This window comes from Chlorocebus sabaeus, chromosome 5 (assembly GCF_047675955.1).
Source record: "Chlorocebus sabaeus isolate Y175 chromosome 5, mChlSab1.0.hap1, whole genome shotgun sequence".
Classification (NCBI taxonomy): domain Eukaryota; kingdom Metazoa; phylum Chordata; class Mammalia; order Primates; family Cercopithecidae; genus Chlorocebus; species Chlorocebus sabaeus.
The window spans coordinates 77,697,185-77,724,047 of record NC_132908.1 but is presented as its reverse complement, the minus strand read 5'-3'; the positions used below and the strand labels follow the sequence as shown (position 1 = coordinate 77,724,047).

General features: G+C 44.2%; 1 protein-coding gene across 7 annotated transcripts; it reads left to right on the top strand.

Moving 5' to 3' along the window:
* The first annotated feature begins 4,847 nt into the window (after positions 1-4,847).
* Positions 4,848-26,863, top strand: C5H16orf46 (chromosome 5 C16orf46 homolog). Of its 7 annotated transcripts, XR_012092994.1 has the most exons (6): positions 4,848-5,825; positions 14,934-15,023; positions 17,475-17,722; positions 19,610-20,527; positions 23,885-23,992; positions 26,267-26,863. XR_012092994.1 is itself a non-coding variant. In XM_007994164.3 (5 exons), exons 3-5 carry the CDS (start codon positions 17,513-17,515, stop codon positions 26,288-26,290), a joined length of 1,152 nt encoding a protein of 383 aa, XP_007992355.1. In that variant the 5' UTR covers positions 4,848-5,825; positions 14,934-15,023; positions 17,475-17,512; the 3' UTR covers positions 26,291-26,863. The 7 variants fall into 7 exon arrangements, 2 of the variants coding, with proteins under 2 accessions (XP_007992355.1, XP_007992356.1); XR_012092990.1 differs by having other exon boundaries at positions 19,610-23,992; XM_007994164.3 differs by lacking the exon at positions 23,885-23,992.

Below are 26,863 nucleotides of genomic sequence, written 5' to 3'. Positions count from 1 at the left end.
TCATGTTTGTTTTGATGTTAATATTTCATTTAGTGACTCTACTAGTATTTGTGAAAGTGCTAACTTTAACTTAGGTAAAGTTACTTTTTTTTTTTTAAAGGAAATTTAAGCCAGACATTGAAAAGCTCCAAGAAAATGTTTCCTTTAGTCACGAATGTGGTTTTTCTTAAGCCAAGATCACCTTTAACACAATAAAAAATAAATCACCGACTTTGATTTTCTATCATGTGAGGTCCGAAGAAAGAAGAGGAAAGACAAAGAAAGGTGGAAGTTTTGATCAGTATAGCACATGGTATTTTTAAGAAGTTAAACCACATTCAGGTTTCCACTTAAGTCATGGGAATAAACGTGGACACAGATTGAAGCTTTATGAGCTCAGATAATGGACTTTGATAGTGAGTATTCTTTGCAACTTAAGCATATTTAGAGTGCCAAAAGGTATTTCCAAGTAGTTAATATGTAGCATACTCTAACCAACTGTAATATGCTGACAGTATTGGGGTGGGGGGGTCTATATGCACATGCACATATATATATACACATACACACAGAGAGAGAGGAGATAAACTCCTGTATCATTTTCTCAGTTACTAGAGGAAAAGAGAAGTATTTATATAGTACCACCTTCTGGTGGTGAACAAACAGCAAATAGAAGGACCTAGCGAAAGTCGGTAGGTAAATAACATACAAATCTTTCCTGCTCCTCAGATGAAGAAACTGTTCATTCCAAGACTCTGCCAGTAGCCATATCACTGCTGAACTATATCTTTGTACCCTTATCCAGAAAGTATTGGCCAGGCGTGGTGGCTCACATCTGTAATCCTACCACTTTGGGAGGCCAAGTTCCGTGGATCTCTTGAGCCCAGGGGTTTGAGACCAGCCCGGGCAACATGGTGAAACAGCATCTCTACAAAAATACAAAAATTAGCCTGGAATGGTGGCATGTACCTGTGATCCCAGCTATTTGGGAGGCAGGTAGGATCAGTCTGGGAGGTCAAGGCTGCAGTGATCACACCACTGTACTCCAGCCTGGGTGACAGTGAGAACGTGTCTCAAAGTATCCAGGGTATCCTGGATGATTATCTATATTGTATAATTATCAATCAGGTTAATTGATCTGTCTGCTTAGAAAATAGATAGGGATGGCTGGGGGCGGTCCCAACACTTCGGGAAGCCGAGGCAGGTGCATCACTTGAGGTTGGGAGTTCGAGACCACCGTGATCAACATGGAGAAACCCTGTCTCTACTAAAAATACAAAATTAGCTGGGTGTGGTGACCTGTAATCCCAGCTGCTCAGGAGGCTGAGGCAACAAGAGCGAAACTCCGTCTCAAAGAAAAGAACAAAAAAGAAAATAGGCTGGGTGCAGTGGCTCACGCCTGTAATCCCAGCACTTTGGGGCTGAGGCGGGCAGATCACAAGATCAGGAGATCGAGACCATCCTGGCTAACACAATGAAACCCTATCTCTACTAAAAATACAAAAAATTAGCCAGGCATGGTGGTATGCACCTGTAGTGCCAGCTATTTGGGAGGCTGAGGCAGGAGAATCGCTTGAACCCAGGAGGTGGAGGTTGCAGTGAGCTGAGATCACGCCACTGCACTCCAGCCTGGGCGACAGAGTGAGACTTCGTCTTAAAAAAAAAAAATACTTGGGGATGAGTAATTACATAGATTTACCCTTTTGAAAGTTCTCTAGACACATCGATTATTACCATCATTTCACAGGTATGAAAGGTGATAGGATAAGACATTTGTTAAATAGTTGGGTGGTCATAGTAATGATTTTCACATTTCCTGGTCTACTCTTAGTCCCTTAGGAAATTTTACTATAAAAATATTTAAATGGGGCCAGGCGTGGTGGCTCACGCCTATAATCCCAGCACTTTGGGAGGCTGAGGCGGGCGGATTACGAGGTCAGGAGATCAAGACCATCCTGGCTAACCCAGTTTCACAGGGTTTCAAAATAGCCAGGCATGGTGGCAGTCGCCTATAGTCCCAGTTACTCGGAAGGCTGAGGCAGAAGAATGGCATGAGCCCAGGAGGCGGAGCTTGCAGTGAGCCGAGATCGTGCCACTGCACTCCAGCCTGGGCGGCAGAGCTAGACTCAGTCTCAAAAAAAAAAAAAAAATTTTTTTTTTTTTAATGGGAATCTCCAAGTAGAGGGGGAAGATGAATGTTCTAAATAAAGGTGGGAAGCAGAAGTGGCCATTCTAGAGTATGAAAGTCCATCAGTGGTTATAGTCTCTGAAGAAGGTGGGCAGTTTATTTTCCTTTTTCCTCCCAAAGACACACATACTTGCTCTGTAACAACCTCTCTTTTTTCAAAGAGTAGAACATATGGCAACTTGCTCTTCCACTATTTAGAACACAGCCAAATCCACTGTCATTTATGTCACAGTGCTGCCAAAAATACAGGCTTTGAATGGCCCTCCAAATTGACTGAATCCAGGGAATTTAATTTTCATGACCTCATATTCCTTTTGAATGGTTTTGGCATTAATAGAGCAGATTAATAAAAGTTTTGAAGAAAGCTTTCTAGTAACTAAAATGAGAAACTGAATAGGTTACCCAGGAAGTATTAAATTTTTTTTCTGGTATCACCTCCCAGGTGGTTTAGTTAACTTTAGGGTTTGGTTTGTTTTGTTTTTTTTTTGAGACAGAGTCTCACTCTTCTGCCCAGGCCAGAGTGCAGTGACATCGTATTGGCTCGTTGCAACCTCCACCTGCCAGGTTCAGGCAATTCTCCTGCCTCAGCCTCCAGGGTAGCTGGGAATACAGGCACCCAGACCACAACCATGCCCGGCTAATTTTTGCATTTTTAGTAGAGATGGGGTTTCTCCATGTTGGCCAGGCTGGTCTTGAACTGGTGACCTCAGATGATCCACTCGCCTCGGTCTCCCAAAATGCTGGGATTACAGGTGTGAGTCACTGCGCCCGGCCAGCTTTAGGTTTTAATAAACCACTAGGGAGCTCTGCATGGCCATACTACTATGAAAATGCGCCTGTAGTCCCAGCTACTTGGGAGGCCGAGGCAGGAGAATGGCGTGAACCCGGGGGCGGAGCTTGCAGTGAGCCGAGATCGCACCACTGCACTCCAGCCTGGGCGACAGAGCAAGACTCCGTCTCAAAAAAAAAAAACAAAAAACAAAACGAAAATGAGGCTGGTCGTTCAGATCAGTTCCTCAGCAAATCGAATTTCTGAATTTTTCCAATTTCTGTAGTTTTTCTGGGGCTACTAAAAAGAGAACAATTTTGGCCGGGTGCAGTGGCTCAAGCCTGTAATCCCAGCACTTTGAGAGGCCGAGACGGGCGGATCATGAGGTCAGGAGATCGAGACCATCCTGGCTAACACGGTGAAACCCCGTCTCTACTAAAAAAATACAAAAAACTAGCCTGGCAAGGTGGCGGGCACCTGTAGTCGCAGCTACTTGGGAGGCTGAGGCAGGAGAATGGCGTGAACCCGGGAGGTGGAGCTTGCAGTGAGCTGAGATCCGGGTACTGCACTGCAGCCTGGGCGACAAAGCGAGACTCCGTCTAAAAAAAAAAAAAACAATTTAAAGAATTTTGCTAACTACAAGTGTGTCTTTTTTACAGTATTCTTTCAGACCACATCACACCTTCCTTCTCATTCTTAGAGAGGTGCCTTTCTTTACACCAGGATTAAATTTGTCTTTCTTCCCTGCAGTAGGCCTTTCCTGTCACCCAGGCTGGAGTGCAATGGCGCCATCTTGGCTCACTGCAACTTCCACCTCCCAGGTTCAGGTGATTCTCCTACCTCAGCCTCCTGAGTAGCTGGGATTACAGGCGTCCATTACCACGCCTGGCTAATTTTTCTATTTTTAGTAGAAATGGGGCTTTGCCATGTTGGCCAGGCTGGTCTTGAACTTCTGACCTCAAGTGATCCACCCACCTCATCCACCCAAAGTGCTAGGATTACAGGTGTGAGCCACTGTACCCAGCCATCCCCCTTTAATTTAAAAAAATAGATATGGGGTCTTGTGACACTTCCCAGGCTGGTCTCAAGTGATTTTCCTGCCTTAGCCTCCCCTGTAACTGGCACTACAGTCGCAAGCCACCACTCCTGGCTTTTTTTCTTTAAAATACATTTTATGTGTTAGAGGAAGTTTACATTCACAGCAAAATTGAGCAGAAGGTACAGTTCCGTATGCTTCCTTTCTCTATTTTTGCAAATTGGGATCTTACTACAGTAGAGTTTCTGGTATCTTGACTCAATCTCTGTTGACTTTTTATAAACATAACTAGCCTAACCCTTGTCCCTTCGTGTTTCCACTCAATCATGCTATTGGGCTTTTACCTGCTAAATGCAGGAGTCGTTGGTGTGAAGGAAGTCAGTTTCTAGATCCTCCGACTTACCCCAAGTACTTGCTGTTAGGTTGTTGAATTAATATTCATTTGGCAAATCTTAAGACTTTTGGTATACTTTCCAGAAACTTTTTTTCTAATTTGCAAGGTCTTGTACTGTTTCCCAGGCTGGAGTGCAGTGACACAATCACAGCTTACTGCAACCTTCAATTCCTGGGCTCAAGGGAGCCTCCTGCCTCAGCTGGGATTCCAGGTGTGAGACCCGGTGCGCCCAGCTGTTTTCAATAGCTCTGAAGGAAGACCAAAACAAATTGTCAACTGATAAAACATTTAAATATTTTTGGTTAATACTAGCTTGAGATACTACTATAATAAAACCCCTTTTAGTTGCAACTTCCTATTTATGTGGCCAAGGTACCTAAGCGTACATGTATGAAAAAAACTGGAATGGAATTATAGCTGAATCCGTTTCACTGGAGCAATCACAGTGCTAGAGAACTTAAATACCGATTTTTTTTTTTTTTTTTTTTTTTTTGAGACTGAGTTTTGCTCTCCAGGCTGGAGTGCAGTGGTGTGCTCTCAGCTCACTGCAACCTCCGCCGCCCGGGTTCAAGCCATTCTCCTGCCTCAGTCTCCCAAGTAGCTGGGATTACAGGTGATCGCCACCACACCCGGCTAATTTTTGTAGTTTTAATACAGACAGGGTTTCGCCATGTTGTCCAGGCTGGTCTCGAACTCCTGACCTCAGGTGATACACCCGCCTCGGCCTCCCAAAGTGCTGGGATTTCAGGCATGAGCCACCGCGCCCGGCCTAGATACCGGTTTTCTACAGCAGAAATAATCACACTTTCTAAAGCAGAGGGCTTTGGAGTCGGACCCGAGCTGGAGTGAAGGATGCCTTGCGATCTCTCTTCAGCAAGCTGTTGTTTTAGGGACGTGGGGCCACTTTCCTTTATTTGTATAAAAGATGCCAGTACCGACTTCAGAGCTTGCCGCTCCGGGCCAGAAGTTCAGCGAGTGTCCGTCGGCCCGGTGCTGTGGGTCACGTAAGTGGGCTCTTCGAGGTTCACAACGCGTCCTCCAGTGACGTTCTGGGCCTGTGAAGTTTGTGTCCATGGGAAACGCGCACGGCGGTTCCTCAGGGAGCCGAGGGAGAAAAGTGGGGATGTTTCTGGCCGCCTGGCATCTACTAAACATCCTAGCAGGCAAAAGGGCGCTCCCACGGAACTCAGCGGCCCGAGGCCCCGGCTAGGCCTCCACCTCCACCATCCCAGACCCTCCTACGTTGGCCCTTCCGGCGGCAGCTTCTGGAGCGGGTAGGAGGTGCCACGAGCCGCCCCGCCTGTGCTTAGCTTTGTTGGGCTACGTCACTTCCGCCGCGGTCCCGCCCCCAGCGTGGCCGTAACCCAGGGCAACGGCCCGGACGGCGGCGACCTGAGTCGCCCTCGCCCACTGGCCAGGACTAGCTGTCGCGAGGCCTTCCATCCGCTCGGCCCCACAGGTGGGTGTGAGCGGCCATTTCTCCACCCCTGGGGCAAGGCCCCGGACCACTCCAAAGGTGACAGAGCGAGAGGCCCTGCCTCGTTTGAAAGGAAGCGACCCCCTAACGCGAGGAAGCGAAAGGCAGAGGCACTAAGGGCGGGGGCTGCCCCAGAGCGGGCGGGGTCTGGGGAGGGGGCGGGACCTGGGGCGGTGGGCGGGGCCTGAGGAGGAGCCGTTGGGGGCGGAACCCCTTAAGGGCGGATCCTTTAAGGGCGGGTAGACGGAGGACAGGGAGGAGTTCGAAAGGACAATCGAGAACGCTTTTCTGAATGGGATAGCTTGAAAGAAGGGCCGGCGTCTTTGTGGCACGGTAGGAACTGGCGGAGGAAGGGGAAGAGCTGGATGAGGGAAAAAGGCTCATGGAATGAAGGGAGGAGCCTGATAGGGAAAGGGGTGGGGCCTGCAAGAAGGGGCGGGGCTAGATGAAGAGGTGGAGGCGAGCGTGATGCGCCTGGGTTTTAAGGGTGGCAGGTGGAGCGCGTGAGTTTGCTGACTTGTGCTTTGCTGTGGGCTGTAAGCTGTGTGAGAGCAGAGAAGACGGGTGCTGCTTGAATTTTTTATTCTCAGTGCTAGGTACTTAGTGAATTCATTAATGGGAGTTGAAAAAGGGGAAGTGTTTGACTGGGATTGGAATAGATGTGGTCTGATCCGGAGGGATGGTGTAGAAACTGCGCTCCTTGGCATCATTCTGTGAAATACTTGGTTCCTGTGACCTGTAGGCATATAATAAGCAGAAGGCACATGTAATTAACAAGGAGGATAAAATTTATACTCTTGAAAATATGAACAAATTGTGCAAATTGGGTGGCGCAGGTGCTTAACTTTGAGACAAAGTTTCGGTTTCTTCCGGTGTGTTTCTAAATGCGACTCCCACCTCATTTTCCTGTAGAAACTATGTTGCTCATGATCAGGATGCCCAGGTCAGTCTTCAGGACCTATTTAACTGGTTCATACAAGTGAAGATTGGTCTTGTATTAAGAAACTTAACTTCCACCATGGCTAACAGTATTTCTAATGATTATTCCTTCATTCAACATAGGTCGTTAAAGACCTGACCCACAGGAATGTTCATTCAAACTCCAAATGAGGCTGCCAGAAACTCATCTTTCTCTGGTTGGAATTTAAGATTCCTTTAAATCTATAGCTTCTAGGAAGATGAGGGTGTGTGGCACAGTGCAGAGCCAATGAGAAGCTGGGGCAAGGTGATAAGGAGTTTTGAAAGATTTCCATCTATCTGCTTTTGATATAAACAGTTTTGTTTGACTTAATACCCTGGGCCTTGGTTTCTTCTGGTCCATCAACATTTCCCCGCCCTTAGTGAATTAGGAATCTATCAACCAAGTATAGGAATCTACAGTAAGATATTTGTAATCTGATTGTGTAGACAGACTGGCAAACATGTGGGACTCTTTATTTTCTGGTAGACATAATTAATCAACCTCAGAAATTTTTCCTACTGTAGTCAGATCATAAGATCCTTCTCAATACAACACTCTAGGTAGCTACTACTCGTTTGGAGGTGACAATTCAGAATTTTTTTTTTTTTTTTTTGGAACAGTCTCACCCTGTTAGCCAAGCTGGAGTGTAGTGGTGCGATCTCGGCTCACTGCAACCTCCGCCTCTCACGTTCAAGCGATTCTTCTGCCTCTGCCTCCAGAGTAGCTGGGACTAGAGGGATGAGCCACCATTCCTGGCTAATTTTTGTATTTTCAGTAGAGATGGGGTTTCATCATATTAGCCATGCTGGTCTTGAACTCCTGACATCAAGTGATCCACTGGCCTCGGCCTCCCAAAGTACTGGGGTGAGCCACCGCACTCCGCCAGAATGTATTCTTTATCCCTGATCTAGACAATAGGTGTTTTAAAAAGAGAGAGAGAGAGAGATCAACTTCTATAACTCTTGGTAAGTTCCTCAAAAAAAAAAAAAAAAAAAAAAAAAAAAACTATCTAAATGGATGGATCTAGAATCCTGTAGAAAAGATTTAGAAACATAGGCCAGATCATTGCATAGGGAGTAAGGTGAAGGTGAATTTGCAGCACTTGAATAATTAGCAAATGTCCAAGTGAAAGGGATATCCAGAGGGGAGTATCCTTTACCCATCCTTCTCAACGTCTTTATCCATGATGTAAATGGAGATACAGAAGGTATCCTCGTCAAATTAATGGCGTCATCAAGCAAGAAGGAATGGTCAAACTGTGGGAAGTCAGAGTTAGGTTGTGAACTATCTGAGCAGGTTTGATGGTGGTCCAAAAACAAAAGGGGAAATTTTACAAGGATCTGATGCATTTGGAGTCTACATGTAACACAAAAAGAATAAAGAAAAAGAAAAAAAGAAAAGAAAATCAACAGCATGGTTACGGAGTAAAGAAGACGGGACTTTTTAGCCATTCATGTGAAAAAAAAAATCTAGAAGTTGTAGTTCACCTCGAGCTCAGTGTTAATTAAGATTGGGTTATAGGGTTGGGTGTGGTGGCTCATGCCTGTAATCCCAGCACTTTGGGAGGCTGAGCCGGGCAGATCACCTGAGGTCAGGAGTTTGAGACCAGCCTGGTCAACATGGCAAAACCCTGTCTCTACTAAGAACACAAAAATTAGCCAGGCATGGTAGCGGGCACCTGTAATCGCAGCTACTTGGGAGGCAGAGGCAGGAGAATTGCTTGAACCCAGGAGGTTGCAGTGAGCAGAGATCGTGTCACCCCACTCCAGCCTGGGTAACAGAGCCAAGACTGTCTCAAAAAAAAAAAAAAAAAAAAAAAAAAAAGGGCCGGGCGCAGTGGCTTATGCCCATAATCCCAACACTTTGGGAGGCTGAGGCGGGCGGATCACAAGGTCAAGAGATCGAGACCATCCTGGCCAACATGATGAAGCCCTGTCTCTACTAAAAATACAAAAATTAGCTGGGTGTGATGGCGCGCATCTGTAGTCCCAGCTACTCAGGAGGCTGAGGCAGGAGAACTGCATGAACCCAAGAGGCGGAGGTTGCAGGGAGCTGAGATCACACCACTGCATTCCAGCCTGGTGACAGAGCGAGACTCTGTCAAAAAAAAAAAAAAAAAAAAAAAAAAGGAAATAAAAAAGATTGGGTTATACTTTTTAAAAAAATAATAACTTTGTTTAATTAATAGATGTAGATTTCAGATCAAAAGGAGTCAGATTTCAAAGCAGACATTTCTAGTCAGACCACTTTTGAGGTATTGCTTTCAGTTCCAGGCACCACATTTTAAGAGACAGGTAATTTTGCATTCTTACGATAATGAGGAACTTAAAATTTATATCTGACAAAATAATAGCTGTCTTCAGATGTTTTCAGATTTGTATTTGAGAAGAATACCCAGAACTGAGTAACAAAATGTGCAGATTTGCAGATGACTTAATTTGAGATCATTCGAATCTTTAGAGCTTCCAATGGAAAGAAAAAAATTCTTGTCAAGTTATGAGCACTCAGTCATTGAAAGTACTTAAGCAGAAGTATTTAAGCTGAATTATTATTGTATTAGTTTTCTATTGTTGTTGTGTTATCTGTTTAGGATCTCCTAAGTCATCCAGTCTGGACTCTTATTGGACGAACCCACTTCCAAGATCATTCAGACTGTTGGATGAATTCAGTTTCTTGAAGTTGTGCAACTGAGATCCACGTTTAATTCCTCATTGTAAACCAGGGTCTTCTCTCAGCTCCTAAATGCCATCCACATTCCTTGGGATGTGACCCCCTACTTCATCAAAGCCAGAAACAATGCATTGAATTCCTCTTGTGCTTTGTATCTCTGACTTCTGCTGCTGCTAGCTAAGACAAGTTTGTTTTAGAAGACTATATTATTTGATTAGGCTTACCCGGATTATCCAAAATAATCTCCTATCTTCACGTCAACTGGTTAATAACCATAATTACATCTGCAAAGTCCCTTTTATCATGTAATATAAAATATTTGTGGATGTTGTATTTCATCCTGTTTACCCAGGGATTAGGGTGGGAAATCTTGAGGGGAGAGAATTTGTAGAATTCTGCCTACCACATTATCTTTCAGGAACATTCTAGAAGAGCTTATTGCAACAGGTATTTTTACCCATTTTTCTCTCCATGATCATAAATTAACCTTATATACTATTCTGCCTCTAATCAGAGTTTTATCTTTGAATTAAGCGTATTTTTAGTCTTCCAAAGACATGGCGCTTGTATTCCTGAGACTTTCAATCTTTAATAGTCACCTTTTAGCCTGAATTTATGGTCCATACCAGTCTGGCTTTACACAGCGTAATAACTACAGATATCTGTTCCCTTCTATAGTGGTAAAATACTTTATGTTTTATATTTTCCTATTGTGAAACAGCAACTATATTTTCCTTTTTTACCTGAAACTAGTCCTTTTCTGCTAGCATCATGTGACTTCCTATATGGTAGCTATAATTTAGAGGACTAAATAATCTATTTAGCTAGTTCCCTTTAGTATGTAACTCTTCAGTTATTTTTTAAAGTATGTTATAATTGGCTGGGCACTTTGGGAGGCTGAGGCGGACGGATCACTTGACGTCAGGAGTTCGAGATCGACCTGGCCAACATGCCAAAACCCCGTTTCTACAAAAATATACAAAAATTAGCCAGGCATGGTGGCACCCGCCTGTAATCCCAGCTACTCAGGAGACTGAGGCATGAGAATTGCTTGAACCTAGGAGTCAGAGGTTGCAGTGACCCGAGATCACGCCATTGCACTCCACCCTGGGCAAGAGAGTGAGACTCTGTCTCAAAAACATAAAAATAAAAAAATAAGAAGTAGGATGGGCGCGGTGGCTCATTCCTGTAATCCTAGCACTTTCGGAGGCTGAGACGGGTAGATCACCTGAGGTCAGGAGTTTGAAACCAGCCTGACCAACATGAAGAAACCCCATCTCTACTAAAAATACAAAATTAGCCTGCCATGATGGCACATGTGTGTAATCCTAGCTGCTTGGGAGGGTGAGGCAGGAGAATCACTTGAACCCAGAGGCAGAGGTTGCAGTGAGCCAAGATGGCACACTTGCACTCCAGCCTGGGCAACAAGAGTAAAACTCCATCTCAATAAAAATAAAAAAAATAGTAAATAAAAAGTATGTTATAGCTAGTTGCTTTTCTTTTTTCTTTTTTTTGCATCAGATATAATCATGACATGAACAACCCCTCACAGTCAGAGTCCCACCTGGCCTTGTAATCTCAGCTCTGACACAATCTCAGTAACTTTACTTACCTATATAGGACAGACTGTGGTATAGCAACAAGCAGTTCCTCAAATCTCATGGCTGGAGTCATTAAGCTTTTTCTCATCCATGCACAGTCTGATGAGGGTTTATGGGGGCATTTCTCAAAGCTGTGACTCAAAATCTAGGCTTTTTCCATTCTGTGGTGCTGCTAACTCAACATGTGACCCCCAAGGTCATCATGGGAAGATAAGAGAGAACTGAAGGAGGATGTTACCTATTCACTGCCTCATCCAGGAAGTGACACACATCAGTTCCACTCACAGTCTGTTGACCAGGCTAGTCACAAAGCTCTGTGAAGTCACCAAAATCTGGCTTCTTACTCCTCCTGGAGATGTAGAAGGAAGTATTAGCCCCGCTTCTCCTTAAAGTTAGGCAATGTCCGTGATTTACTCCAGGCTAATGACATGTGAACTGAAGTCAAATGAGTGACTTCCAGGAAGAAACATCTAAGAGCCATGTTTGCCATCACACTCTGCATCACAGTGGGCTGTGGTTTCCGATGGTGCAGCCTCCGTCAGTTCACATTCAGGAGTGAGGACAATGTGGAACAGAGTGCCAGACATCATACAATGAATCTACAGCATGAGTTAGAAAGAAGCCTATGTATTTTTAACCACTGGAAAAGAAATAGGGCTGCTTGTTGTTGCAGTCCATCCTTGCCTGTCTTGACTAATGCTAGGAAGTCAAGACTGATGGACAGTACTCCTAACTCAAAGTGTACCCACTGCAGCCTTCTTCAAAAAGAGCCTGGCAGCTTGAGTCCTATCTGGGGCAAAAAAGACATAAATCAAAAACAAGCAAACACAAAATCAGAGTTCTGTTTTTTTTAATAAATTCATTTCTAACCTTATTTTCATTAAAATAATAAAGTAGCCACATTATTACCTTCTTTATCAAAACAATATGAAGGGCCAGGCATGGTGGCTTATGTTTATAATCCCAGCACTTTGGGAGGCCGAGGCGGGTGATCACTTGCGGTCAGGAGTTCATGACCAGCCTGGCCAACGTGGTGAAACTCCATCTCTACTAAAAATACAAAAAATTAGCCAGGCATGGTGACGGGCACCTGTAGTCCCAGCTACTCGGGAGGCTGAGGCAGGAGAATGGCGTGAACCCGGGAGGCGGAGCTTGCAGTGAGCCAAGATTGCACCACTGCACTCCAGTCTGAGTGACAGAGCGAGACTCTGTCTCAAAAAGAGAAAAAAAAATTAGCCGGGCATGGTGGCATGTGCCTGAAATCCCAGCTACTTGGGAGGCTGAGGCATGAGAATCACTTGAACCCAGGAGGCAGAGGTTGCAGTGAGGCAGAATCATGCCATTGCACTCCAGCCTGGGCGACAGAGCGAGACTTGGTCTTAAAAAAAAAAAAAGTATATATATGTGTGTGTGTGTGTGTATATATGTGTGTGTGTGTGTATATATATGTAAGCAAAGAAAGGCTAGGCTCACACCCGTAATCCCAGCACTTTGGGAAGCCAAAATGAGAGGATCGCTTGAGGCCAGGAGTTTGAGACCAGCCTGGTCAATTTAGTGAGACCTCATCTCAAAAAAGTATATATAAAGAAATACAAAGGCCCTTTCTGTACTATATGGCATGGTCATTTCTTCTGCTATCCCTTCACTTCTTTTCAGCTACGAGGCCTTTGGAAATTCCTTTATGTTCTTGGTCGGGTGGTCTCTTTCCACACAGGTTTTTCTTTGGGCAGTGTTACTTGTTTGTAAATAGGAGGTATGTTCATTGTTCTCAGTTTACATTGATTTCTCCCCGTCTTTTCCAACTTTAACTTTTATACAACACATGACAGAAAACACGTCCTTTTGCTGTATTCAACTGGTATGCCTCTACTGTTGACTGTGGTAGCTTAATGGTTGTCTTTGTTCATTTCAGGAGTAAGTACTCTGAATTATAGATCGGTTAGGGTGTTAAAGCTACATTAACTTTGCCAGATGTATAACAAAGGAGCATTTGATAGTCTGTGTACTTCTCAGTTCATTAACAAATTACATGATCTCAACATAGTGTCACAGATCCAAATAGTAATGTCTATTCTTTTCTGCATTTACACCTGTTCCTTTGGCCGTTCAATAAATTCAATGAGAAGGCCTTGTGTACTGTGACTTAAGAATAATTGGACAAATATTTCTGGAGTTCCTCTGAATCACTTTTATAAATCCTGTTATCTGATGTTATATCTTTTTTGTACATCTGTGTTTTTTTTTTCCAATAAGTCCTTGTTCAAGGTCTTTTACTCCAACTTAAAATTACACAAACCATGTTATCTGTTCATTGATACATTTATTTCTTTGGGAGGCTGAGGTGGGTGGATCACCTGAGGTCAGGAGTTCAAGACCAGCCTGGCCAACATGGTGAAACTCCGTTTCTACTAAAAATACAGTAATTAGCCCTGCATGGTGACGCATGCCTGTAGTCCCAGCTACTTGGGAGGCTGAGACAGGAGAATTGCTTGAACCCGGGAGGCAGAGGTTGCAGTGATCTGAGACTGCACCAGTGCACTCCAACCTGGGCAACAGAGCAAGTGTTTCAAAACAAAACAAAACAAAACAAGCAAACAAACAAAAAAACACATTTACTTCAGTTTGCTTAAGGTCAAAATTCATTGTACCCTGGCTTCTATCATTATTCCACATTTCATTTCTTGAAGCTCTCCGATAACATCATGGCTTTAAAAGTTTTATTATGGGAAATTTCATGCTTACATAAAAATATAATAGTACGATTAATCTCCATGTCCTCATACCCATCTACAACAAACAGAACTTAAGGGCACTTTGGTTTCATTTTTCCCTCCCTAACCTCAACCTCACATTATTTTGAAGCAAATCATATTATTGGTAAAAGAAAATAAACTACTTTACAGTTCTTTGGCTGATCATTTCCTTTTAGTGTCTGTCTTTAAATGCTACTAGAAAAGATATTTTCTGGATTATGATAAATTTCCATAGGCTATATTTTTTTAGGCTCTCATTTATTTCATTTCCAAATATCTTAAGTTCTTTCATCAATTTTTCTTTGGGTTTATTCTTGTTTATCCAAACATGCACTTCGGGGGCTTGGATCTGAGTCAACTATTTCTTTTGTACATGTTGGTTCTAATCACTTTAATAGCTTGTGTAATAGAGTTTAATACCTTCTGGCCTACATCTTTGAGCTTTCCTGCTTTGTACTCTAAATCCAATTTTACAGTTGTATCAGCAAATGCGTCTCCATGGCAACATGTTCATTGTGATCTTTGTGTTTTCTTGATGTGGTGGAAAACGTTAGTATAGACTTTGATGTATGCTTTATCCTGGTGATTCTCAAACCGAATCAGGTTGTAAAGTTCAGTGAAAGCCAAGAAATGGGATGGCATGAGCTCTTGATTTACGTCAAATCTGTAAGTCAGGCATAATTTTACTACCAGAAAATATTATATGCATATAGATGTCTGCATTCCAACATAAAAGTAAAACTGCATACAAATTGCAAGGAATCACACATCCACTCTTTTCTTTGATCTTCTATTGATTCTTGTACGTTTCTGTGTGTCATCTGCTAACATGAGCTGGAAGACAAGAATGGGTAATAAAACTTGACAGTTACAAAAAAATTAGCCAGGCGTGATGGCAGGCGCCTGTAGTCTTAGCTACCTGGGAGGTTGAGGCAGGAGAATTGCTTGAACCCGGGAGGCGGAGGTTGCAGTGAGTTGAGATCACACCACTGCACTCCAGCCTGGGCAACCAGAGGGAGACAAACAACAACTTGGTACTAAGTTTCGAGAAGGGAAACTTAAAATACAACTTTTCTATCCACTAACTGAATTTCTTTTTAATTAGGAAAAGACCACCAACATTCTTTTTTAGTAGCGGAGCGTCTTGATTCTGCCCGAAGTACACCAGGGTTCTGAAGGTGCATCTGGTGATCTGGTATGCAGTAATCTGACCTTTTGACTAATAATACTGTGTTAATTGACTCAGGGATGATTCTTAGCTTTGAGTCACAAGGAATCCATATAGTTCCTTATGAACCATCATTACATAAGTAAAGTGCTTATAAAAATGTAGTGTTGGCCAGGCACGGTGACTCACACCTGTAATTCCAGCTACTCGGGAGGCTGAGGCAGGAGAATTGCTTGAACCTGAGAGGCGGAGGTACAACTTCCAACTTAAAATTACACAAAATTTACTCCTGTACATTTTGTCAGTGAGCTAAAATCACACCACTGCACTCCAGCATGGGAAACAGAGTGAGACTCTGTCTCAAAGTAAAAAAACAAAACAAAACAAAAAACCAAAAAAACTACTGTAAGCCTATGTGAAAAAGTCAAAATGGTAATTAAACAGATTTGTTATAAGAAGTACTGATCTCTTCCTAAACAGAAAATGAAAAAAACTAGTTTTCTGGCGTGGGTCATGTTTGGCTGAGAGAAAGCAAGGAGTGGGTGTCCCCTGTGGCTTCTCTCTCAGCACAAGGAAGGAACTTCTTGAGAAGACAATGGGTGCTTATCAGCACTCAAACCAGACTGTTGGTGGTCACTGCTCACGTATTCCAGTTAATTTCTGCAGCCTGTGGGGTCCCACAGGAAGAGCTCCTATCTGTGGGAAGGTATTATGCTTTTGCCCTTTTTTTTTTTTTTTCTTTTTGAGATAGATTCTTACTTTGTCGCCCAGGCTGGAGTGCAGTGGCGCAATCTCGGCTCACTGCAACCTCTGCTTCCCAAGTTCAAGCATTTCTCCTGCCGCAGCCTCCTGAGTAGCCAGGGCTACAGGTGTGCACCACCACACCTGGCTAACTTTTTTGTATTTTTAGTAGAGACAGGGTTTCACATGTTGGTCAGGCTGGTCTCAAACACCTAACCTCAAATGATCTGCCCAGCTCAGCCTCCCAAAGTGCTGGGATTACAGGCATGAGCCACTGCGCCCAGCCACTTTTGCACTTTTTATAGATGGGCAAACAGACCCAGAAAAGTAAGTCATTGCTCCAGAGACACAGCCAATAAATAGGCCTGGAACTGTTCAGCTCTTTGGCTCTAATCAGGTTTACAACTTTGCAGACCCTTTGTCTAGATTCTAAATGACAAGTGCATTTTCCAGAAAAACATCCATTAATGGTAGATAGGGTTATCACCATCATTATCACCATCACCTACTATTTTACTTCGCTAGGGGCATCATGACAATGTACTACAGACTGAGTGGCTTAAGCCACAGAAATGTATTACCTCATAGGTCTGGATTCGCAAAGTCCAAAATCAAAGTGTTGGCGGGGTTTGTTCCTTCTGAGGGCTGTGAGAGGAGGCTCTGTTCCAGGCTGCTGTCTTTGGCTTATAGATGGCCATCTTCTCCCTATGTCTCTTCATATCTTCTTCTTTTTGAGACAGAGTCTTGCTCTGTTGCCCAGGCTGGAGTGCAATAGCACGATCTCGGCTCACTGCAACCTCCGCCTCCCAGATTCAAGTGATTCTCCTGCCTCAGCCCCCTGAGTAGCTGGGATTACAGGTTCACACCACCACACCCAGCTAATTTTGTATTTTTAGTAGAGATGGGGTTTTGCCATGTTGGCCAGCCTGTCCTCAAACTCCTGACCTCAGGTGATCCACCAGCCTCAGCCTTCCAAAGTGCTGAGAATACAAGTGTGAGCCATTGCTCCTGGCTGCCTTATCTTTCATAGTGCCAGTGGTTGGCAGTGGATGGTTTCGTAATATTTGTTCTCAGTCTCTTCCTGAACCAACCAACTTACTTTCTTTCTTTCTTTCTTTCTTTCTTTCTTTCTTTCTTTCTTTCTTTCTTTCTTTCTTTCTTTCTTTCTTTCTTTCTTTCTTTCTTTCTTTCTTTCTTTCTTTCCTTCCTTCCTTCCTTCCTTCCTTCCTTCCTTCCTTCCTTCCTTCCTTCCTTCCTTCCTTCCTCTTCCTTTTCTTTTCCTTTCCTTTCCTTTCCTTTCCTTTCCTTTCTTTTCTTTTCTTTTCTTTCCTCCCTCCCTCCCTTCCTTTTTTTTTTTTTTTTTTTTTTTTAACAGAATCTCACTCTCTAACCCAGGCTGGAGTGCGGTGGCCCGATCTCAGCTCGCTGCAATCTCTGCCTCCTGGGTTTAAGTGATTCTCCTGCCTCAGCCTCCCTAGTAGCTGGGATTACAGGCGCCCGCCATATTTTTAGTAGAAATGGGGTTTCACCATGTTGGCCAGACTGGTCACAAACTCCTGACCTCAAGTGATCTGCCTGCTTTGGCTTCCCAAAGTAATTCCTGGAATTACAGGTGTGAGCCACCGCGGCTGGCCATATTCCTGAATGTGTCTTGAAGATATTTCACCTGAGTATTGAATTGCTTTTTTTAAAAAAAATTAATATTAAAAATGAAGTTCCATTCATGTTTTCAAACAGCAAGAAGATGTTAAAAACTTTAAGCAACCATCACAGTAATGGATCTCTGTCAGAAAAATGAGACTGACTTAGAAAATGGTGAAAATAATGAAATTCAAAGCACAGAAGAAACAGAACCAACCTGTACTTGTCCAGATGGAAGAAGTGAAAAGAATCATGTTTATTGTCTTCTCGATATCAGTGACATTACGCTTGAACAAGATGAAAAAGCCGAAGGGTTTATTATTGGAACGGGATGGGAAGAGGCAGTGAGTATCTTTCTGAGTCACAGCTTTTCTATCTCTTGCACATCAGTGTTTTGGTGCAAGCCTCTTTTTTCCAAAAACAGTTAATATTACCAAAAAATGTAGAATCAATGACATGTAGAAACCCTGGAATCTAGGTAGAATATTACTGATGATAATAGCAGCACCTACTGTGTATATTTATGACCACTTAGTATGTGGACAGGACAGTAGTAAGTGCTTTGGAGACATTAATTCATCTAACCTCTCAATAGCCATATGAGGCAAATATTATTCCCAGCCTCGCTTTGTGGATAAGTATACTGAGTCACCTGGAAGACAAAGTAACATGCTTGAGATCACCCGGCCAGTAAGTGGCCAAGGCAGGGCTTGAATCTAGTTCTCCTGAACTCTAGAACCCTCAGCTATGCTGAACTCCCTGAGAGAACTGAGGCTTCTATCCTAATGGTTCTACTCAGCAGGCTTTTTTTCCCCCCCAATGAGATGGAGTTTCACTGTGGTAGAGTGCAGTGGCGGGATCTTGGCTCACTGCAAGCTCCGCCTCCTGAGTTCAAGTGATTCTCCTGCCTCAGCCCCCGAGTAGCTGGGATTTTAGGTGCCCACCATGCCCAGCTAATTTTTGTACTTTTAGTAGAGACGGGATTTCACCATATCGGCCAGGCTAGTGTTGAACTCTTGACCTTAAGTGATCTGCCCACCTGAGCCTCCCAAAGTGCAGGGATTACAGGCCTGAGCCACTGCACCTGGTCTGCAGGCTGGCTCTTAAACAATTCTTAGAATCAATAATAGAATCCTATGTTTAAAACTAAGAAAACTAAAAAAAAAAAAAAAAAAAAAGGCATAAAACTATAAGAAAACTTGGTCTAATCCACTGATTAAACATAGGATTACCAGATAACACCTCATTTATCAGTATAAGTATGTCCAAAATGTGATCCTGTGTTTTTATCTGGCAACCCTATTTTTTTTTTTTTTTTTTTTGAGACGGAGTCTCGCTCTGTCGCCCAGGCGGGAGTGCAGTGGCCGGATCTCAGCTCACTGCAAGCTCCGCCTCCCGGGTTCGCCATTCTCCTGCCTCAGCCTCCCGAGTAGCTGGGACTACAGGCGCCCGCCATCTTGCCCGGCTAGTTTTTTGTATTTTTAGTAGAGACGGGGTTTCACCTTGTTAGCCAGGATGGTCTTGATCTCCTGACCTCGTGATCCGCCCGTCTCGGCCTCCCAAAGTGCTGGGATTACAGGCTTGAGCCACCGCGCCCGGCCGCAACCCTATTTTAACCGTGATCTCTGTGGCAAGATCAGCCAGAGGACTCTGGGCGTGGATGGGGAGTAGGTGTCCCTGGGTATGCAGGGCTCCTCTGCTTTCCAGGACTTGCCTCTGCTCCCGGGTCTCCCTCCAGCCTCTCCAAGCAACAGTGTTCCCCAGGTATGGGAAGCAGAGACCGGCGGTGCTCGAAATCCTTGTTGGTGGGCCGAGTATGAACGGTTTTCTTTTTATTTTAATAGCTTCGAATTTAAATGTACATTTGAAAAGAAATATAGTCAGCACCTCAAAGTGGCCATTTATAAACACTATTGCTTAGTGTTTTCGTATTAACAAATGCCATTGCTAGTATTTAGGATTAACAAATCCTATTACAAATACTGTTATTACTTTGTAGGGGTGAAAGTAGATATTACACTTTTTTTTCATGCTTTGAAACTTTGAAGAATTTTTTTTTTAAGTGAATGAATTTTAAGAAAGGTATTGGTGGGGGAAGGGGTAGTAAAAAAATAAATAAAAATAGGAATATTGTTTCACGTAAGACTGCCAAAATAGGAATGTGGCCAAAACTGGAGCAGGGACAGTTTGGGCCCCTCGGCTGGGGGAGTAACATGCTGCTTTATTTGCAGGTCCAAGGGTGGGGAAGGACTTCTCCAGCTGCCTGCATCTGGCCGAGGAAGTTACCAAAAAAGGCAAGGGTAGGGGAAGGTGCCTGCAGCGACTGCTTGGTGTGTGTTAACCTGGCCCACAGGAGCCTCGAGACCAAGCCTCCTACGGAGGGGGGCCCAGAGAAGGATCAGAGCAGCCCCTCCCAGACTCAGGCAGCCCCCCAGGGCCCCAGCACTGCTTCCAGGGCGATTAGCAACATCTGCTTTCCCACCTGCTTTCGAACAGAGAAAAAAAGTCTGCAAATCAAGGAGTTTATTTGGTGCACCGAAGACTGGGCCATCCCGGACAGTAGCAGGGGCAAGGCCCTTCGGAACCCCAGTGGAGGGGCCCACAGAGGGCTGTCCATCTCAGGCCCCCTGACTTCCAGGGCCCTCCTAGTTCTGCCACCCCTGAAGGCTTCACTTTCAAATGCCTTGGATGTTCTGGGTAAGAAGAGTAAGAACTCTTTCTTGCAGTCAGAAGAGAAGGTGCTGAGTGTGGAAAAGGACGGGTGTCTGGCTTGTGCATATGGCTTGAAAACAGCAGATGGGAAAGGTGAAACGAGACCCATTGAGCTGGCCAAACACACTGTGGTCAACGACACGCCATCCTCCCCTTCCCCAGCGGCCCGGACATCCCTGCTGGCCGATCTGGAGCAGTGCTGCCTGCACTGGCCCCTCCTGTCTGAGAAAAACCTGGCGTGCCCTTCAGACTCCAGTAACGTTCGCTATCTTGCTGCCTTGCAGCTTCTGCAGAAACGGGGAGTGCAAAACTACAAATCCAAATTGCAAGCCAAGGACCCAAGACCTCCTGTGATCACCCAAAAGGCCAAGCAGGAAAACAGGCCCCAGATGCTGGAGACCAAAGTGTTCACAAGACCTCTCTTGCCATCCCTCACAGTGAGCAGAGTTGTCATTCCGGTCTCTACCCACAGGATCCTCTGAGCGGTCACGGGAGAACCCCTGGGAATAAGCGCTGCGTGAGATGCAGCCATCCTTTCTCTTTCTTCTCTCTCACTTCTCACCCACCCCCGACTCTTTCTTTCTCTCCTCTCCGTCAGTCTGTTTTTCCTCTTCTTTTCTTCCTTTTTTTTTTTTGTAGTACAACCGAAGAAAACTGAACCTCTGTGAATGGGTTGGGATTTGTTCTCTAAAACACCATATTCATGTGTTACCTGCTTCTGCTACTTAGCCATTCACAAAATGCCAATTGATCATGCCAGCCCTGGCCTCTGCCTGCCTCATGTCCACACCCAGCAGAAGCCACACAGAAGGTGGGGAATCCAAAGGGCCTCCTTCCCTCCATGCTGGCCCCAGGCCAGCCCAGAGCTGTCTGGCAGGTGCCCTTTCTGCCCCACCCCCGTGCCTCAAACTAAGTATACTGGACTGGTTTAGACCAAACTGCCTCCTGATCTTTTGAACGAAGCAGGTAGCTATCTGCTGCCTCATTTGCTCTTGCAACAAAGATCTAAAGAATTGCTTTAATAGAAAGCTCCAGGCCAGGCACGGTGGCTCACGCCTGTAATCCCAGCACTTTGGGAGGCCAAGGCGGGTGGATCACCTGAGGTTGGGAGTTCGAGACCAGTCTAACCAATGTGGAGAAACCCCGTCTCTACTAAAATAATACAAAATTAGCCGGGCGTGGTGGTGCATGCCTGTAATCCCAGCTACTCAGGAGGCTGAAGCAGGAGAATCGCTTGAACCCGGGAGGCAGAGGTTGCAGTGAGTCGAGATTGTGTCATTGTACTCCAGCCTGGGCAATAAGAGCGAAACTCTGCCTCAAAAAAAGGAAAAGGAAACTCCAGCTTGTGTCCAGGATGTCCAAGGCATCAGAGACCCTGTGTGTCCAGTGTGTCACGCCCTCAGATTGTTTCCATGCATATACACTGTCTGTCGTTTCCTGCATGTTCAGATTGCTATATCCTCAGATTGCACCCTCATATTAATCTCTGTGTCTGGAAGTTTTAGCCACAGTGCTACACAGTCCAGCCTGGGAAGCAGGTTAAGAATAATTACTTTTTGGGGCCGGGAGGGGTGGCTCATGCCTGTAATCCCAGCCCTTTGGGAGGCCGAGGTGGGCGGATCACGAGGTCAGGAGATTGAGACCATCCTGGCTAACATGGTGAAACCCCATCTCTACTAAAAATACAAAAAATTAGCTGGGCGTGGTGGCGGGCGCCTGTAGTCCCAGTTACTTGGGAGGCTGAGGCAGGAGAATGGTGTGAACCCGGGAGGCAGAGCTTACAGTGAGCCGAAATTGCACCACTGCACTCCAGCCTGGGCGACAGAGCGAGACTCCATCTCAGAAAAAAAAAAAAATTACTTTTTGGGAAAAAAATAAAAAGATCACTGTGATTATCACCTCAGATGCTTCCTCTGGCCTTTGCATCTAATATTTGGAAACCCTCAACCCCAGACACTTTTGGAAAGGGGCTGTTACTTTCTCCCTCTGTCCTTCCTCTACCCTCATTTTACCCCGACTCATATTCCCACAGTTGTATCTAAATTAAATAACATTCGTAAATGAGTTATATTTTAAATGCCAACTGATGTTGCTATGTAGACAACATGTCCTGATGAACCGTTCTGTGATATGAGTAATCATTAAGCTGCTTTGTAATGACATAGTTTGAATTTGCTTAAGGTAGGTTGGACTTGAGCTCTGGATTTCCCGTCTCCTAAACGATGGAGTAGACAGAATATATGACTGTATTTGTAAATATCTACTTCCGTAGTGGTCTTTGTAATGTCTTGCCTGTTTGCCTAGGGGTTTTTTTTTTTTTTTTCGTTTTTTTGAGACAGAGTCTTGCTCTGTCACCCAGGCTGGGGTGCAGTGGCATGATCTTCGCTCACTGTAACCTCCGCCTCCTGGATTCAAGTGATTCTCATGCCCCTGCCTCCCAAGTAGCTGGTATTACAGATGCCCACCACCACACCTAGCTCATTTTTGTATTATTAGTAGAGACCAGGTTTCCGGAGGTTGCAGTGAGCCGAAATCATGCCATTGCACTCCAGCCTGGACAACAGAACAAGACTCTGTCTAAAAAAAATAAATAAGAATCCAAGGCCTCTTCCCAGACATTCTTTTTAAATCCTGCATGTATGCATGGGAATCAGGGATCATTTTCCTCCTCTAACCCAAGGAGAAATTGTTCAACAGAGGGTTGGTTTTGTTCAGGACAGCATTAAGGTTTGTAGCCTGGGTTTCTGAAGGCGCAAACTATATTTCACAGGTGGGGGACGTTTGAAATACTAGGTGGCAAATATCATGTGATATTTGCAGGAAGGAGGGTCAAGAATGTCATTTCTTCCTGTAAGATGGGAACAATTTTCAGACACAGGATGTGGTACGGATGACCAGGTAATGTATGTTGAACTCCAACAGAGATCTGTGTTTTCCCTGAATGTACTGAGCGGATCAAATATAACAAGCTGGATAATTTCCCTCTAATGAATGAATGAATGTTCAAAATTGTATGAAAGTCCTTTGGCCTGCGAGCTGGCATGTGGATATTTGATGATGGGTCTTTACTCTTGAATGGGTTCTCAGAACTTACCTTTGCAACTTGTCAACTAAGGTGCTCCTTGCTTGGGTCCAGTCCATCTTAATTCCCTTGCCTTTTTCCTCATCCGGTTTTGCCTGTATTTCCACTATACCAGTCTAAACACCATTACTGTGCAGATTAAGGCTTGACTCTTGTACTAAATTTGTGCATACGGAGGTGTTCCAGGAAAAAAACTTTTCAAGTTCAATCTCCTAGATCAAAAAGCATCTGTATATTTTCTTGGACACAGTCTCAGGATAAATCCAGTATTCACTGCAATAAGTAAAAATAAGAACCATCTTCCTTTTTCCTAGGAGCTGAGAACCATTAGGATGTATATTTTTTAATACCCCAACTTTGCCACTGAGCATTTCTGCCTTTGCCTATAAAATGAGGGAGTGATGTCTGAAATTTTTAATAGTTCTGTCATTTTAATGCATTTAAGTTGCCTGCAAACGTTGTTATTAGAGAGACTCAACATGGTGAACAGTTGTTTCTGTTTTAGGTTTTGATCGGTCTTGCTCTGGATCCTGGATTTTCTAATATGAAAATTAAAAAAATAATAATAAATGAATTTCAGTTTATACATTTCAAAAGATGATGATAGTAAAAACCCTAAAGAAATTTTAGTTGTTTTAAACCTAAGACTATGGAGACTTACCTTCTCTACCAACATATACTTTGTTTGTTTGTGTTTGTTTGTTTGAGACAGGGTCTTGCTCTGTGGCCCAGGCTGGCATGATCTCAACTCACTGCAACCTCTGCCTCCCACGTTCAAGCAATTCTCCTGCCTCAGCCTCCCAAGTAGCTGGGATTACAGGTGTGCACCACCATGCCCGGCTAATTTTCGTATTTTTAGTAGAGACAGGGTTTCACCATGTAGGCCAGGCTGGTCTTGAACTCCTGACCTCAAATGATCCACCCACCTTGGCCTCCCAAAGTGCTGGGATTACAAGCATGAGCCACCGCGCCCAGCCCCAATACATTCTAAACAATATATGTAACTTCTTAGAGGACTGAATGGGAGGACTGAATGGCCAAGGTGCGTGCTGTATTTACAGCAATGCTGAAAGCCACCCCATCACCTGGCCTATCTTTAGGACAGGGCTTTTCAACGTTGGCCCTATTTGGGGCTGAATCATTGTGGTGGGGCCTGTATGTGCACTGCGGGATGTGTAGCAGCATCCCTGGCCTTGACATATTAGATGCCAATACCACCCCTAGTCACGACAACTAAAAACGTATCCAGACTTTCCCACATGCCCCTTCAGGGCAAAATACCCTAGCTGAGACCCACTGCTTTAGGGAATTAGGAATCTGGAACCCACCGCCTTTGCTGCAGCTTCTCTGACAGCTTTACTTTACAGATCAAGCAGGTGCCTTGGTACAAGTGTGAAGGGAGCTGGGAGAATGCCCAGCTTGCCGCGTCCCAGAAGGCACATGTGCTTTCCATTTTGTGCTGGTCCTCTAGGGTCTCCTGGTGGTACATGCCTAGGTCCCTTCTAGAAAGAAGCTAAGAAGCAACCATAAGTCTGCTTTTTTTTTTTTTTTTTTTTTTGAGACAGAGTCTCCCTCTGTCACCCAGGCTGGAGTGCTGTGGCGCGATCTCAACTCACTGCAACCTCCCCTTCCCGGGTTCAAGTGATATCAAGTGATTCTCCTGCCTCAGCCTCCTGAGTAGCTGGGATTACAGGTGCCCGCCACCATGCCCAGCTAATTTTTGTATTTTTAGTAGAGACGGGGTTTCACCAGGTTGGCTAGTCTGGTCTTGAACTCCTGACCTTTAGCGATCCACCCACCTCGGCCTCCCAAAGTGCTGGGATTACAGGTGTGAGCCACCACACTCTGCCAATTCTGCTTTTCTCTGAGAAGAGTCAGAGTAACAGGAGGGTCCATTCAGCCAGGACCCTGAGTGACAGGAAGAGTTGTGGGCGTTCTCTTTTCCTGTCTTCAGGAGAATGTGCATTATCGGTTTGGCAAGGTTTTCAAGATAAGTCGAAGATGTTAAATTAATGTATTTACATTTAATGCCAATTATTCAGAGTTCTCTAATGTTTAACAATTCACTTTTCCACACTCACTGCTTGGGCTGAACGGGTGTAAATATGAAGAGGCAGCCAATACTATGTGGGATACAACTTAGCAAGCACTGGCAATCTGTGCTTCATATGTATATATCAAAGTGGCTTTTCTCTCTTGTTTAGCTTAAACTACAAATCTTCCTCCCCTGTGTTTCTTTTAAAATGAAACAGTTGGCCGGGCATGATGGCTCAGGCCTATAGTCCCAGCACTTTGGGAGGCTGAGGTGGGTGGATCACTTGAGGTCAGGAGTTCAAGACCAGCCTGGCCAACATGGCGAAACCCCGTCTGTACTAAAAATAGAAAAATTAGCTGGGCATGGTGGTGCATACTTGTAATTCCAGCTACTCAAGTGACTGAGGCACAAGAATGGCTTGAACCCAGGAGGTGGAATTCGCTGTGAGCTGAGATCACGCCACTGTACTTCAGCCTGGGTGGCAGAGCGAGACTCCGTCTCAAAAAATAAAAAAACAAAATATATCACATGTGGCCAGGTGCGGTGGCTCACACCTGTAATCCCAGCACTTTGGGATGCCAAGGTGGGTGGATTGCTTGAGGTCAGGAGTTCGAGTGCAGCCTGGCCAACGTGTATATAGATCTATATATCTCATGTTACCAAAAAAGAAGGTGCAAAAAAATTGATACCAGCTTGCAGTTCTTTAATAGTATTGACTCTAAAATATAACAAAACTAAAATTTCCATGAGCTGAAATAAGGCAATATAGAGTAAAAAATTCCTAAAGCATAGTTTGCCAAAGTGATGACTTCCCAAAATTAAAATCTTAATTTTGGTGGGCTCACTTTTTAAAAAGAAAAAAGTTTTTTATTTTTGTTTTTGTTTTTGTTTGCTTGTTGGTTTTTAGAGACTAGTTTCATCTACCAAGGAAAAAGTTACTGAGGGGAGTCTTAATGGTTGATTATTGTTTTGTCGTAATTCAGATTCATTGACTTCTGCCACATTTTTATTGCATCATGGGCTCTACATTTTCTGAAGTCACTAAATTTCTCGTTACAGCACAGGAAAAAGAAGATAAAGTAGGAGAGGGGTCAGTTTCATATTCAGTCCTAAGCAGCAACATGGTTGAGATGTAATCACAAAAGCAAATGTTTCACCCAGGACATGGAAAAGCAGTGGATCACCAGAAAGCAAAGAGTCAAACGCCGCAAGCAGAAGCAGTAAGAAGACGCCAAACTTGGAGCAAGGTCTCATTTAAACCTGCCATAGTCATCAGCTCGCTCTGTTAGGTCTCCCCAGCCCGCCCCTCAAAAAAAGGTTATATGCAGAGGTAATATAATATATGTACTTTTGAGAATAACAAAGTCACCGTGGAGATAATTTCAAAACAATTTTTTTTTCATTTTCAGATATATTGGACTATTTCACTGATGCTAAAAAGAGTATCACTTGTTTAAATTTTTTGTGGTTTCTTTTTTGCAGCCTCATGTTCTGTAATAGTAACTTGCTTCCAAGTAAAGTATCAAAAGCTAATGGAGGGGCCATGGCTGTGGTCTCTCATGGATCAAACTTCACTATTTTGGAATGCGTGGAGTTGGAACAAAGTTTTTATTTTGTTATTTATTAGTAAAGCAATAAATAACATTATCTTACTAA

Excerpts from the sequence above, each read along its gene's own strand:
- C5H16orf46 (XM_007994165.3), top strand. The coding sequence starts at position 17,513 with ATGGATCTCTGTCAGAAAAATGAGACTGACTTAGAAAATGGTGAAAAT. Across the intron at positions 17,723-19,609 it reads GAACGGGATGGGAAGAGGCA|GTCCAAGGGTGGGGAAGGAC; the intron begins GTGAGTATCTTT and ends CTTTATTTGCAG. Across the intron at positions 20,528-26,266 it reads CTCTCTTGCCATCCCTCACA|CACAGGAAAAAGAAGATAAA; the intron begins GTGAGCAGAGTT and ends TTCTCGTTACAG.